Consider the following 15,872-nt stretch of genomic DNA (forward strand, 5'->3'; position numbering starts at 1 on the left):
GTAGGTTTGTACATCCCAGTGTTCATTGATGTTCTATTGAGAAATAAATTGAAGGTTTGTAAATCAACAAATGCCTGTGTTCCCCTCTCCATATTCTGCATAGGCTGAGGGTAGTTTACAAACTCCTAGCTTGGGTATATCCAAACATTCAAATGAGCTTTCATATTTTATTAAGTTCAACAGTTGGAAGTATATACGCATGTTCATCCTGAAGCTTGCAAAACTAGTTTCCTCCTCCACTGCACTCTTAGTAATTGTTTTTACCAATCTTTATGTGCTTTTGATTCTATTCATTACAGTATTGTGGAGGTATGGTTACCATGTTGCATGATTTTTGTTTATTTTCCAACTTGCAGACAAAATCAACTTGAGTCTGCAAAATTGGGGCACGTTACCCAGGAATGGATTTATACCCATATCTACTTGTTCTATCTTTGAGCAAAGTTTGCATCAAAGATGCGTCCATATTTTGAATATATTTTGAATTTGGAAGATTTTTTGTGACTAATATATTGAGGTGTGACATTTTAATCCATTTCTTGTTTCATTACAGTGAATTTTCAGTAGAGTTAGACCACATTCCATTATTTAATGCTGATGAAATTCTTCCATTTATGCCTTTAATTTGTTTGGTTTGTTTTAATTTCTGTAAACAATTCTTGGAAAAGTTTTGGTATATTAAACATTCTTCTGAAAGGTCAAACCATTGGAACAGATCGGAACAATACTAGCTATACTTAAACATATTAATGCTCTTTAAGTGGTGCCTGGAAGCATTAAATATTTTCAGACAAATGGGGATCTTTAAGTTAATCTATCCATTTTTGTAGCAAGGAAAAGAAGCTCTATAACCTTGCGCCTGTTTCATCATTTTCCTTTTTCAGCTGTTCTGCTTCTGTGCAATAAGTTGACGTTGTTACGTACCCCGTAACTGGGTTGCCAAACCAGCAGAAATGGACCACTTAGTTGGAGTCTGGATTACTGGAACTAAGAAAGTTTTATTAAAGAAATAAGTAACACAGTACTCTAATCATAAGGATATAAATGCAACAGGTTAGCAATGATAAAACACACATGTACACAGGACTAGGATAATAGGAATCAATCAAGCTCTATCGCAGTCTCGGGGTAAAATGATCAGTCTCAAGTGACGCAGAGTTCAGTTCAGCTTAGTACAGTTCGCAGCAATCGCTGTTGTGCCGCTGGAGAGAAAATATGCAAATCGGATTCAGACAGACCTTCGTTCTTCGCAGTTAGCTTTCGGCGTGAGCCCTTTTAATATCTTCTGAGGTCACGGACTGTGACCCCTCCGTTCCAGATATGATCGTTCTTCTGCGGTGAACCCGGCACCCAAGCAAGGGCGGACACACACACCATGTTCCCGCCGATCGTACCTTTTCACCCTGTGCGTCTATGGTCGGTCCCGCGAACAGACCTCCAAAACTCCCACCAACTTGTTGGGGGGCACACCGTACTTCCAGAGTCTCGTTACCTCGTGATCTCGTGGTGTAGTGGTGTCTTGCCTTAGCGAACCTGTTCCTTTTATCCCCCTGCTGGGGTATCGCCTGTCCATCAAACTTCAAACAGTTCAGGTTCAAAGCAACCGATCTGTCAATACTCGGAACTGTGTCTCTTTTCGTTAATCTCTTTCTCATCTCTCATTAATATTTGGAATGTTTCTCTCTTTGTCTGTCTTATCAGCATCAAACTTCTGATAACTTGGTCTTTTGTCACAAAGTTTTGCAAAACAGTTTTATTAGTAGGTTTGATCTCATTGTGCAATGCTACTGGTTGTTATTTTTTTTTATGGAATACATGTCTTCTCTGAATTTTGGGGATTATTCAGGACCACAAATAACATCAGGAGCTCCCTCGAGAAAGTTGGATGGCATATCATTTTGCAAAATACTTTTCAAATTATAAATGAGTAGTAGAACATTCACCTGAGGGATGCTGACAGTTGATTTCCTGCAAGGTCAAGCAAGTACTCACAAAAGCCATCATCATGCATGGCTCTAAAAATGAAGGGAAGTTCTGCTGGAAGTGTGACTAAATGCATGAATGCTATGGTGAGGGAACATTTTGTGTTTAACCTTACCTTGGAAAGAGTCATTAACACCTGGAATATATAAAGTGTAATATAAATTTCTGAGAGGATTGAGGATTGGGTTGACCTGCTGATGACCTATGAGTTGCCCTTTCTGAGTGGTCATACACCATTGGAAACATGTTTCCTATAGCACGTTCCTGTGCTGAGTTTCCCCAGAGATATCTGACCCCAGCTAACCTGCAGGGTCTAGCCTACTCCGACTGTCCCCACCCTGCAGTTTCATTGAACTTTCACTTTGGCCGAAGGTGGATTCCAAGAAGACTGAGGCATCCTGGATGCTGTCCGAGCCTTGTTTTTGGATGAGACTACCAACACAATGGTCGGAAAATGCTGCTCATCTACTGAGCTTATTGGCACCGTGGGGGGAGATTGGCAGTTAGTGTGTGGCCATTCAGTACCAATAGGTTGAAAAAAAAACAGTTAATGCTGGCAACCACAGGAGATAAATGTGGTCAGGTCTTGGAAAGATCTGGCCCTATACCATAATATTATACACGTATGAAGCAAGCTAAGCAATACCCAATAATATAGATGATGCTCCAAGATCCCGAGGGGAGTGAAGAAAACATTTATTTACATTTACTTTTGCTTGGAAGTTCGATTAGAATGGTGCGGAAAGAATTGGGAGGCATCAGCACATTGAATAATACTGACATTTGCAAGAGGAAGAGGCTAATTCAAGGGTGTCGAATCTATGGCGTGCACAATAGTTTTTTGGCACGTAGCATGGAGAGCTGCCCCTTGATTCCTTAAACCCCACCCATAATAAAAAGTTTCATAATGGTTATCTTTGCTGCCAAATTAATCAGCAAATTATTTTTTTACAACCTGAGAGCATTGAACTGTTTTACAAGCCAAGAGCAGTGAAAGCATCTTGGCACCAGCTAGTCGATTGCGAAAACACATGATATTGGATAATACTCTTTGAAATCCTCTCAGATCTCGTGTACTCACCAGTATTTGGATAGTAAATGGTTTCAACAACAATATTATTTAGAAATGTTATTTCAATTGTCTTTTTAAAAGATTAATATTCAATTATTTAAATTAGTACTTCTATTAATAGTTAAATAGTGAATAAATATAAATAACCAACAGGATTCATCTTATTTCCTTAAAGTCCACAATTATTGTTACCAGTTCATTAATTGATGATAATCTCTGTTTAAAATTAACACGGCGAGAGAATGTATCACCAATTTGGGTGTGCACTCAAAAGTTTGCCTCCCCTAGACTAGGTATTAGAGCAGGGCCCACTACGTAAGGAAAGAATAATTTACATTCCCATCTGTATTGGAATCCAAAAGAGAGGTTGTGGGAAGCATGGATGAAATGTGGTTAGAAAATGGCTATGAAAGGTGGGGACAACCCTAGACAGATACAGATTCAATGATAGAATAACAGGAACCTGGTTTATGTTGAGATTTGATTTAATGGACACAAGATAAAGAAGGGTAGACGTTGGGTGGCTGAAGTCCTGCTTATTGATAAGATTTTATGAGCTTTTAAATTACACTGGTGAGGAGTGGGGCTAGATTAATGAAAAAAGATGCTGAAATGAATATTTACAGAATTTCCTAGGATGATTAAGAAAACATTTCCCGAAGGTAAGTACCTATAATTTGCAATTTTGTGCATCACTTGTAAATTTAGAATTAATATATTTTCTTACAAGTTTGCTTCAATGTTTTTATTGTGCTTAATTCCATTCAGGGCATCTTAAGCACACATATTCTTCCAGTGCAAGTCATTGTGCATTATTTTATATTTTACCCAGAGAATTTCAGAACACGCACTTGGGCAGGTCATCATTTTCCAGCATTAATGTGGTTTTCAAGGCAGGAGTAGTTGGTTATTGCTCTTTTTTGTTTCCATTTGTTCAAATGCAAAGCTTTGCAACTTGAAAAACTGCAAATCAAAAAACTAAAATTTAACCTTTAAAAACAAGCGAAGTTTGTGTTCACCTGTTATGTACTATCATATGATGAGAAGTTCGTTGCCTTCTCATGCTAGTCAAATTCATTAGTTCTGTTGATTTTATTTTAAGAAGCTCACAACTTTGGGAACATCTGTCTTTAACTTTTGATGCACAATAAACCCTTGATTTAAAAGTTTGATTGAAGTCCCTATATTCTGTATTGTTCACACACTAATACTGGAGATGGAATAATCTAAAATCTTTTTGGCTTCGGGATACCAAAACACAGTACAATTCAGAAGTGCATTGCTATAGCAATATAAATACTGTATCCTAAATATTTAACCATATTTTGGTAATCTGACACAGAGTTTTATGCCGATATATATAGTACTAACCTGCAGACCACTTAATTTTAGTTAAGACTTGTTTGCATTAGCTATTGGCATTTACAGCAGGTTTAATTGGTCAACTGAGTGGTGATGCTTTAGTAGCTTTGTTTGAGTATCCTTCAAAAGACTGTGCTGTATAGTGGATGCTGTCATGGTGTTGTACAGGTCATGCTTGCTTGGGTAGACATGAATTCTGTTACAGATGCTCACTCATAAGTGTATCTCACTACTTGACTAAAAACCTGTGCATGGTTTGTAGAGAGCACAAGTTCCTTCAGGTTTATTGGCTGTTGGAGATTTAGCTTGTTGTGAAATTTGTGTGTCGTTTCTTATTACTTTATGCCTGTTACAGGTGACAATTGAAGCAAAAACCATAGCATCTTTTAAGAAATATGTGAATATTTAATGGTTTGTATTTTGATTACTGGAACAAACTGGATGCATTCTGTGTCTTGTACATTTATATGTTTTAACAAGGATACATTCAGTCTTTTTTCAATTAGAAACATTTTGACTACTACAGAGTACTGTTTTCCCTGATGGTAACTGTTCGTTATTCAACTTGCCTATTCTACAAATTCAAGTGGTCTAATTATGCCCATCTTTTTTCTCAATCCTTTAGAAACCCCAATGCCTGTCTATGGCTTTAGGTGGAGCAGCTCTTAACCTTGATTTATGAACATGCCAGGTTGTGAAGTATCAGTTTTCAGAATAACAACAGTTAAATTCTGCCCATCATCTGCATTCACTGAATGACTAATCTTACCTTGGTATTTAAACAATGTTAACCATTAGCTGGCTATATGATCTCAAATTTAAAAGAAAACTACTTTCTCATGTTCCTGGAGAAATTGACACCACATGTAGTATTCATGGAAATCATTGCACAGGAGCCAACAGATAAAAGTAGAGAAGTCATGCTTGAATTATGTTGAGCATTGAGACCTTACTTGGAGTGCACCAGGCCCAATGAATATTAGTGGTGGAAGCAGTTCTGAGAAGATTTGTCAAACTAAAGCCTGGAATGGCCAGATAAGGAGGGAAGGTTGAATATGGAAGATTTGTATCTGCTCAACTTTAGAAGTGTGAGAAGGGACCTGATTGAAACAAGGTGGTCTGGACAGGCTGAATATGAAGAGGATTTTTCAACTTGTGGGTGAATGTAGAACTAAGGTTCAATCTAAAGATAATGGATAGCTCATTTAGAGCAAGAATAAGATTTTTTTTATTTTGTGGGTTGAGTTTTTGGAGTTCTATCATGACACCTCACAAGTAAGTGTTTTAAAACAGAGGGCTGGGGGTAATAAGATTATAGTCAGATCATCCATTATCTGGTTCAGTGGTGGAACAGACTTGAGGGCCTTGTTAGCTCTCTCCTCCAAATTTGTATGTTGGTATTTAATTTGATTCCCATCTTATGGCGATAGTCTGATATTTTCACAAGAGTTAACCACCTTATGAACCCACAGAGAGCTTCCAGCCCAGATGGGTACCTAGCCAAGTATTGTAGAACTGTGCTGATCAACTGGCTGGAGTGTTCACTGAGATCTTTAACCTCTTGCATCTGCAGTCTGAGGTACCCACCTTCTTTAAGCAGACTTCAATTATACCAGTGCCTAAAACTGGTAACCTACCTCTATGGCTATCATCCAGTACCACTTACACTGTGATGAAGTGCTTTGAGAGGTTGATGAAACTTATCAACTCCTGCCTGAGCAGCGACTTGGGTCCACTCCAGTTTGCTTACTGGCACAACAAGTCCACAGCATTTGCCATTTCGTTGGCTCTTCACTCAACCCTGGAACATCTAGACAACAAAGGTGCATCAGAATGCTGAGGTGGAGATGGACAGCAACTTGACCTGTCCTGGGCCTGGCACTTAAGTGCAATTATGAAGAAAGCACAGCAATGCCTGTGCTTAGGAGTTTGTGAATATTCAGCATTACACCTATGACTTTTGACAAACTTGTATAGATGTTCGGTGGAAAGTATACTGGCTGGTTGCACCACAGCCTGGTATGGAAACACCAATGCTCTTGAATGGAAAATCCTACAAAAAGTAGTGATAAGGTCCAGTCCATCACGTGTAAATGCCTCCATACCATTTAGCAATTCTTCACACCACCCACCACCTGGGTTATGTTTTCTTCTTGCTGTTACCATCAGGAAGAAGGTACAGGAACCTCAGGACTCTCAACATCAGGTTCAGGAACAGTTATTACCCCTCAACCATTCGACTCTTGAACCAAATGGGACAACTTCACTCAACTTCACTTGTCTCATCACTGAACTGTTCCCACGACCTGTGGACTTACTGTCAAGGACTGTTCATCTCAAGTTCTTGATATTTATTGCTTATTTATTACTATTACTTTCCTTTTTCTTTTTGTATTTGCACAGTTTGTTGTATTTTACACTCTGGTTGCTCGTCCTGTTGGTGTGATCTTTCATTAATTCTGTTATGGTTATTGGATTTATTGTGTATGCCTGCAAGAAAATGAATCTCTGGTTTGTATATGGTGACATACATGTACTTGGGTAGCAAATTTACTTTAAACTTTACTTTGAACTTTATATATTGCTGTAGTTTTGTAATATTTAGATTGAAACCCGTTGGGGAAATGTTAGGATTGTTAGATGCATAGGAGTTTTTTGACAGCTGGAGCATAAAACTACATAAGTGAGGGAATACAATGACAATATCATTGATGTTCTTACTAATCAAGTTTTTGGTGAAAGAAGTTTATAAAACTAAGCGGCTTTTAGATGTGCCCTGCCAGCATCTCCAGTGTTCAGAACCTAATATGTAGGAATTTGTAAGAGAAAACGTGGACACAGTTATAAAGAAAAATGGTAATGAAGTCAGTACTTATAGATAATTGTTTGTGGGTGTGAGACTTTCATTTCTACCACTACAACTCTATTAAGTTTCCTTTCTTTTGAATACGTAGGATTGAAATGCAAGAACATAACTTAATACTATGTAACTCTAATGTTAGGGGATATTGACTGCACAGACTGAGTATGGAAATTGAAGCCTTCAAATAAATGTGAACTTGCTGAGCTACCATAGGAGCCAGTCTACTTTTCCATCTTGTTCTGATTGATTCAAAACCAGTTAATAACTTCTGTGGAATTCCTAGGAAATCCATGAAGCAAGTGATAAAGGCTCAATTTAAATTGTTTTCTTTACTTCAAACAATTTCCTTATTGCATTTTACAAATATTTTTGATCCCTGCAGGTTGGAGGGAAGGCAGTACATGTGAACCCACATTATCAAACCAACATCATGAATAGGAACAAACGCGACAACCAGTTCTACAGTGTAGAGGTTGGGGATTCAACCTTCACTGTCCTGAAACGCTATCAAAACTTGAAGCCCATTGGTTCAGGAGCACAGGGAATTGTATGGTAAGTTAACTTTTTTGACTTTTGCCATCAGTCATGCAAAACAAGGACTGTCCTCTGAGCTTTTCATTTAAAAATAATGAATGGAAATGTGGAGAATCTTTTTCCCTTTTATTAATGTAATATTTTATTACCATTTAATGAATCAGTGTTTTGCTGTTTTTGGCACATGTCAGATAACAAATTATAAAGCTGAAACTTTCAGGTTGGAAAAGGTGTAGCTGATATGGTTAGATGGATTAGCATTATTTGTCCTATAAGCACATGTATATTGAAACATCAAAACATACCGTGAAATGTGTTATTTGTGTCAAGGGTTATGCCAGGGGCTGCCCACAAGTGTCGCCACACTTAGCATGGGAAGTAGCAGTGCTAATTAATGTTGATCTCTTGTCAACAGTAATGATCATGCAAGTTGAATTTCTCATGGCATAAGAGAACTTTGCACAGAACAACCAAGCAGCACATACATTATATGAAGCAGTCAAAAAGAAGAATATTCAGTAGATCTACTGTGGGCAGAGATAACTGCATGGTGCAGTTATATTTGTTCATATGTCTTTTTTCTGTGTTTTACAAATTAGAGTTGAAGTATTTTACATAAGTGACTGGAACTTTGTTTGGGTCTGAATCTGAGGAATGTGTGCTCACACAAGATTAGAATCCTGTCTCTTACTATCCACATTTATTTGCTGTTATTTAATCAGCATTGAATATCAGTTACTAGTAAAGAAGAGAAAATCGAACTCCATGTTTTTACAGTTGCACAAAAATGCTGCAGTGTATCTTGTGTTATTGGGTCATTAATATTATAACACTTGGTGGTCAAAATGCGACTACAAGTCTGCCTTCAGCAACATTACACCTAATATAAATTCACATTTAAGTACAGTAAAATTATTTCTATGGAATTGAAGAGGTGTCCCAAGTTTTAAAGGGCCTGTGGGTTGCTAATTTAATTGTAAGGCTCACTGGTTCACTCGAGTTACAAAAAAGCTGAAATGGTTGACATCAGTCCCTGTAATTAGATTGTTGCCTGAACAGTATTCTGCACTTACTGCCAAGATTTCCTGAAGGAAGTTCAGTAATGGGTTAATCTCAACTACACCTTATGACTACTCTCCTGCAATTAACATCCTCTATTGAGGTAGCACATTGGTGAGGTATTAAGTTTTGCTCCTCACTAATTCTAACTCCCAGCTTATTCACAAGAATATGTTTGCACTTCTTTTTGTGGAGAGAGTGCAATCCCCATGACTAATGGCTTAATAGTTAGCAAAAATAATTTTTTCATTCGATACAATTACACTAACAAAAGATTCATCAATAGCATGCATGGATGGTATTATTAACTGGTAACAACGATATTAATGCCTTTATAGAATTGTTTAACTGAACTTGGTTAAGTGTAAGATGCTAATTTCTGGATAAATGGTGGGGATCCTGAGATCCTTGATAGTGAAAGTTGAGAGAAACAAAAGCAGAAAGTAGAAGAAAAAGGCACTTGTCTGGAATGGCAAAAACTTGCAGTTAGTTACACAAGTATGGTTGAAGTGTTCGTTTGAATAGTTGCACTTTGGGTTAGATGCAGAGCAGAAGAGAAAAGTGAACTTTGATCTAAAGTTGGCATAACTACTGAATGATTGAGGTCAGGATGGTGTAATAAATAGATGACTTTATTTCTATCTCCCAAATCTGAGATGTTGACGCTAAAAGTCAGAAGGAGCATGTCACTTTATTCTAACTATCAAATATATTTCAGCCTTTTTATAGAGCGAGCTTAGGTTCCAATTGAATACATTTAAAAAATATTGATTTTAAATTCCTCAGCTCTCCTTATCAAGTGAATAGATGTTATATTAAGAAATATCTATTCCACCCAGCACTACGATAGAGCTAATGGGAGAATCGGTGAGCAAAGCTGCTTAAGACTGGACCACATTTTTAAATGCCGGTGTCTTGTGGCTAACCTTAAAACTGAATGGAACTGTGGGGAATCAACAGTCATCAGGATTGTTTTAATAAATCATGGAAACATCACTGTTCCACCACTTATGGTATTCTTCTCATTTTGTCTTAGTTCCAGGCTACTTATTATTCAGTATGCAGAGAAAATTCACAAGGATTTTGCCAGACTTGAGGAACTGAGTTATAGGAAAAGGTTGAAGGGCCTACTCCTGCACCTATTGTCTATTGTTACGACTGTATTCCCTGGAGCGTAGGAAAATGAGGGGCGATTTGATGGAGGTATATCGAATTGAGGGTATTGATAGGATAAATGCAAACAGGCTTTTGCCACACAGGTTGAATGAGACTAGAACTAGAGATCATGGGTCAAGAGTGAAAGGTGAACTACTTAAGGGGAACATGAGAAGAAATTTAATTCAGAGGGTAGTGAGAGTGTGGAATGAGCTGCACAGTGGAAGAGGGGGATTAGAGTTCCACTTCAACATTTCAGAGGAATGTGGGAGGGGTATGGAGGGCTGCAGTTCAAGTTCAGGTCAGTGGACTCTTCTGTGATGTATTACTGTGTAGCTCTATACATTAAATAAAGCATAACTTTTAATATCCACTGTTTAGTGCCTGAATTGATTGAAAGCTACCAGGTTAAGGTAAGTACATTTGTGTTGTCATTTCTTACAGTTTTTCCTGATACTTTATTTTTATATTATAGTGCAGCCTATGATGCAGTTCTCGATAGGAATGTGGCTATCAAGAAACTCAGCCGACCATTTCAAAATCAGACTCATGCGAAAAGAGCTTATAGAGAATTAGTCCTCATGAAGTGTGTCAACCATAAAAATGTAAGAAGCTTTATCTAGTATATTAATTTATCATGCGAAGTTAATTCACCAAAAGAGGGGAAAAAACGCAGTAGAAGCTTATGACTAACTTGGATGTGTTTTGATTATTCTTGAATATTGCTTGAACAGTACTTTGATCGTTTAGATGGAAAATGATTTATTGCAGATTATTTTAATTCAGGATGCTCAAGCCAAATAGATGCTAATTCAGTAATAGCTTGAATTTCAACCCAGTAATGCCGTCTATGGGTTGAATTAAATGATAACCGACGTTATTCTCAGTACTTGGTCTTAAATTGGTTCCTTTTCAGAGGATGTCAGTCGCCTTTAATGTAAACAAAAAGAAATACTGAGCAGATTTGATAACAGATCTTCAGGCAATTTTTCTTTGGCTTGATCCATGTAAGGTCTACACTTTAAGCAGTAGAAGTAGGCAAATTTTTTTTTTTCATTTCAAGATATTTTATTTAAATCTTTTTATTAATTATTATTGAAAGTCGACAACAAAAAATACATTAAAATAATCAAGTCAGTATATCAATATGTATAATAAGAGTCAAACTATTAACCAAGCTAAACAGTGTATCAATAATAATAATTTAAAAAAACCAAAATGTTAAAGCTATTTTTTTTTAGGAAAAAAGAACCCCTACTAACTAAAACAAAAAAAAACCTCAGCTAACAAAAAAAATGAGGAAAAAAAAAACATTTGGAGCACAAACCCGGAGCTATACGCCATACAAGCTTCTATAGGCAAATAGTTGCCAGACTCATTTACAGATTTCCAGCTGCAGTTGTTTGGATTGATGATTAAGTATAATTGCATATTATGGCTGTATAGAATCTTTTATAAATTGGGTGCTTTATTCATCGATAGTCGGGTCAACGTGGTAGAATATCTCATTCCACCCCCCCCCCCCCCCCACACCTTGAAATATTTTGCTCTTATTCAGGGATTTCTTCGGAATAATCAAATGTTATTGCCTTGTTACAAACAACAGGGATTCTGCAGATGCTGGAAATTCAAGCAACACACATTTTAATTCCACATCCCATTCCCATTCTGACATGTCTATCCACGGCCTCCTCTACTGTAAAGATGAAGCCACACTCAGGTTGGAGGAACAACACCTTATATTCCGTCTGGGTAGCCTCCAACCTGATGGCATGAACATTGACTTCTCTAACTTCCGCTAATGCCCCACCTCCCCCTTGTACCCCATCCGTTATTTATTTTTATACACACATTCTTTCCCTCACTCTCCTTTTTCTCCCTCTGTCCCTCTGACTATACCCCTTGCCCATCCTCTGCATTCCCCCCCGCCCTCTTTGTCTTTCTCCCCGGACCTCCTGTCCCATGATCCTCTCATATCCCCTTTGCCAATCACCTGTCCAGCTCTTGGCTCCATCCCTCCCCCTCCTGTCTTCTCCTATCATTTTGGATCTCCCCCTCCCCCTCCCACTTTCAAATCTCTTACTAACTCTTCCTTCAGTTAGTCCTGACGAAGGGTCTCGGCCTGAAAGGTCGACTGTACCTCTTCTAGAGATGCTGCCTGGCCTGCTGCGTTCACCAGCAACTTTGATATGTGTTGTTTATTGTCTTGTTTGTAGTTTATTGATTCAACCAGTTCAAGTTTAGTTTGCATGCTATAGCATTAAAATGCTGTTATGTAAATTAGTTGTGAGTATTTAGAATACTCAGTCTATGCAATTCCTTCAGTTCACACCCCTCAGGCTGAAGAAATTTCTCCTTATCTCATTTTAAGGGGACTTCCCTTTATTGTGAGGTTGTGCCTTTAGATCCGAGAATGCTCCTACTAATGGAAACATCCTCTCCACGATCCTTCTATCCAAGCCTTTCAGTATTTAGCAGGTTTCAATGAGATGCTTGCTTGTCCTTCTGAACTTTTTCGAGTACAGACCCAGAGCTATCAAATGCCCTTCCAAACATTAAGCATTTTGTTCTTGGGATCATGCTTTTGAACCTTTCATGGACCAGCACATCATCCCATCAGCAGCAGTGATGAGTCGGCTTACAGAGAGGAGGAGGAGAAGCTTGTCAAATGGTACGAGGACAATAACCTGAGTCTCAGTGCGGACAAAATAACAGAGATGATTGTGCACTTCAGGAAGGCGCAGGTCAACCTCTCTCCATTGCACAGTTTACCTGTGCTACACACTGCATGCATTTTTGAATTGTTTTTTATTAACTTATTTATGGTAATATTACATGTGCTGTATGTTTGGTTTTGTTGTACATCTGTACAGTCAAATGACAAAAAATTTGAACTTAATTATCGAACCTACAATTGCTCACAGTATTTCAAATGCAGTCTAGCCAACATCCTATATGACTTGACTGGTATATCCTTGCTTTTATATTCTCATCCACTAGAAATGAATGCTGTAAATGCATTTCATTACAAGTCCCTTTGCACCTCTGATTTATGAGTTTGCGCCCTATTTAGGAAATAGTCACAACTTTATTCTTCCCAAACAAAGTGCCTAAACTCTCACTTCCATACATTATATTCCATCTGCTACCTTTTGCCCATTTTCTTAACCATATCATTCTCCCAGTTCCCCCTCTCTGCAACACTACCTGTTCCTCCACTTGTCTTTGTGTTGCTTGTAAACTTTGCCACAATGCCACCAGTTCCTTCATCCAGGTCATCAATGTATTTCTTTCCCTAAAGGATGTCAATAAATCAGCTGGGCATTTATGAATATCATCTGCTTCATGTGCAAAGCATTTATTTTTCAATTTTCCTTTAATTTGTTTTGCAATTTATTTTCAAATTGAGGACACTATCTTATCAAAGCAGGGAGTTTGCCAAGCATGATAGGTGTTTCAGATCACATGAGGGTAGGGTTTGGCTGGCACCAAGTTCAAGATTCAAAGGTTCATTTATTATCAAAGTATACAACTTGAAATTCTTCTTCTCTAGGTAGCCATGAAACCAAGAAAGAAAAGAAAGGCAGCACAATTATCAACCCTCCCAAGTCCCCCCTCCTGCACAAACAAACAAAGCAGAACAGATGCCTCAACCCTCAAATCCCTCTTCCCGCACAAAAAAACGAACAAAACGGAACTGGCACATCGACCTCCAAATCCCCCTCCCCTCACAAAAAATTAACAAAAATGGTATTGGCACATTGGACCCTGAATCCCTCCTCCACACAAAAAAACAAACAAAATAGAGCTGGCACATTAACCCCCAAATTCCCTCCTCACAGAAAAACCCAAAAAAGACTGGGCAAAAATCACAGAATATAAAAAAACTTGAACAAAAGGTTATAAATAACAAAAAATTGAAAAAAAGCCTATAGTCCAAGTTCATATCCAAAGTGCAGAAAACCTGGGCAACACTCTCTAGCAGGCCTTTCCCTCTCTATAGCAGAGCAATCAAAAGACAGGCAGCCGGTGCTCACCCTCTGCACTCACCTTGATGTTTCAGTCTACCTCGTCACTAATCAGCGAATAATGGAAGCTTTAATTGGTGAAATGGAGTCAAACATCAGCTCGCATCCCATCCTGCAAACTGCCCACCACAAGGTTCACGCATGCTGCCTCTGTCTCCAGGAATCTTCTCGGAGATTGCAGAGCACTGAAGCATCCAAACGATCTCCAAGCTTCTGTATTCATCTCAGTGTTTCAATCTCCCTCGTTGCTTTCATCAGCGAAATGGAGTCAAACATCAGTTCACGCCCTGTCCCACAGCCTGTCCGAGCTTGTCACCTCTGCCTCCCAGAATTCTCTCAGAGACTGCAGAGTGCTGGAACATCCAAATGATCTCCAGACAGGAAATCACAGGCTCCAACAGTTCCAGAATCATATCAAAGATGGAAAAACAAACGTAAAAGACATAGAAGAAGTGAAATATATGGTTTCATAATCTATTCAGATCATGACCGAAGAATCGTTACAGGTGTCCCCCGCTTTCGAACGTTCACTTTACGAAACCTCACTGTTACGAAAGACCTACATTAGTTACCTGTTTTTGCTAACAGAAGGTGTTTTCACTGTTACGAGAAAAGGCAGCACGCGAAAAAAGCAGCTTGTGCCCCGAGCAGCCATTCCTCCCCTGGATTCAGTTCTGCATTCTAGCTGGTATTGCTTAAACACGTGCCTGTGAGCATCCGTTAGCAAAATGAGTTCTACGGTATCGGAAAAGCCTAAAAGAGCTCATAAGGCTGTTACACTTAGCGTAAAACTAGATATAATTAAGCGTTTTGATCGTGGTGAACGAAGTAAGGACAAAGTGAGTTTGGCTTGTGGAAGTTGATGAAGATGATGTTGAAGAGGTTTTGGTATCTCATGACCAAGAACTGATAGATGAAGAGCTGATGCAATTGGAAGAGGAAAGGATTACAATCGAAACTGAATGCAGTAGCGAATGGACCGAAAGTAAAGTCGTCCAGGAACTGAACATGAAGCAAATGCGTGAGATTTTCGCTGCAATGATAAAGTACGACTTTAATTTTGAAAGGGTACGTCGGTTTAGGGCATATTTGCGGGATGGTTTGAGTGCTTACAAAGAACTGTATGATCTAAGCAGGCTAAGCAGTCCAGTAAGCCTTCCAATCAGCCACAGCAGACGACAAACCTCGACCTTCGACAACGAGGTAGGCAGACATAGAAGAAGATGACCTGCCTGCCCTGATCGACGATGAGATGACACCTCAGTGTCCCACCACCCCAACCCCCAGCCCGCGGACAGATACCGATCCGTGAAAAATGCAGCGGTGGCTGGAACGCACCCAGCACATCTTTAAGAAAAAAGCCGAAATAAACAAGTTGTACCCCTGCATGCTTCGCGGATCAGTATTGGTTCCCTGCTCGGAGGATGGGGGCCACTGCACCACCCCAACCTCCGATGACTCAGCCTAACACACCATCATCAGTGTGCTTGACGCTGTCCCAATTCCGGTAAGTGATACTGCACTGTACATACATTATTTCTACTTTATATCGGCTGTGTATTTTTACGTGTTATTTGGTATGATTTGGCAGCTTCATAGCTTAAAGGTTACTGGAGAGCGCTTGTGCCGTGTTTCTGCTGAGAGCACTTGCGTGAGATTTTCACTACGGAGAACAGTGAGGGCATGATTGTGGAAAAGTATTTCTACTTTATATAGGCTGTGTATTCATCATATCATTCCTGCTTTTACTATATGTTACAGTTATTTTAGGTTTTATGTGTTATTTGGCATGATTTGGTAGGTTATTTTTGGGTCT

The 15,872-nt window shown here is 38.8% G+C and overlaps 1 protein-coding gene across 7 annotated transcripts in view; it reads left to right on the forward strand.

Moving 5' to 3' along the window:
- The window catches only part of LOC140212072 (mitogen-activated protein kinase 8), a 132,376-nt gene that overhangs the window by 80,688 nt on the left and 35,816 nt on the right, over positions 1 to 15,872 (forward strand). For all 7 annotated transcript variants that reach the window (XR_011889640.1, XM_072282557.1, XM_072282555.1 and 4 more), the window contains 2 exons: positions 7,663 to 7,832; positions 10,504 to 10,633. Coding sequence is in view for 6 of the 7 variants with exons in the window: in XM_072282557.1 (XP_072138658.1) it covers positions 7,711 to 7,832; positions 10,504 to 10,633 (252 nt within the window). In the remaining variant the exon portion in view is untranslated. The remainder of the gene's footprint in view (positions 1 to 7,662; positions 7,833 to 10,503; positions 10,634 to 15,872) is intronic.

This window comes from Mobula birostris, chromosome 18, assembly GCF_030028105.1.
Source record: "Mobula birostris isolate sMobBir1 chromosome 18, sMobBir1.hap1, whole genome shotgun sequence".
NCBI classification, from domain to species: domain Eukaryota; kingdom Metazoa; phylum Chordata; class Chondrichthyes; order Myliobatiformes; family Myliobatidae; genus Mobula; species Mobula birostris.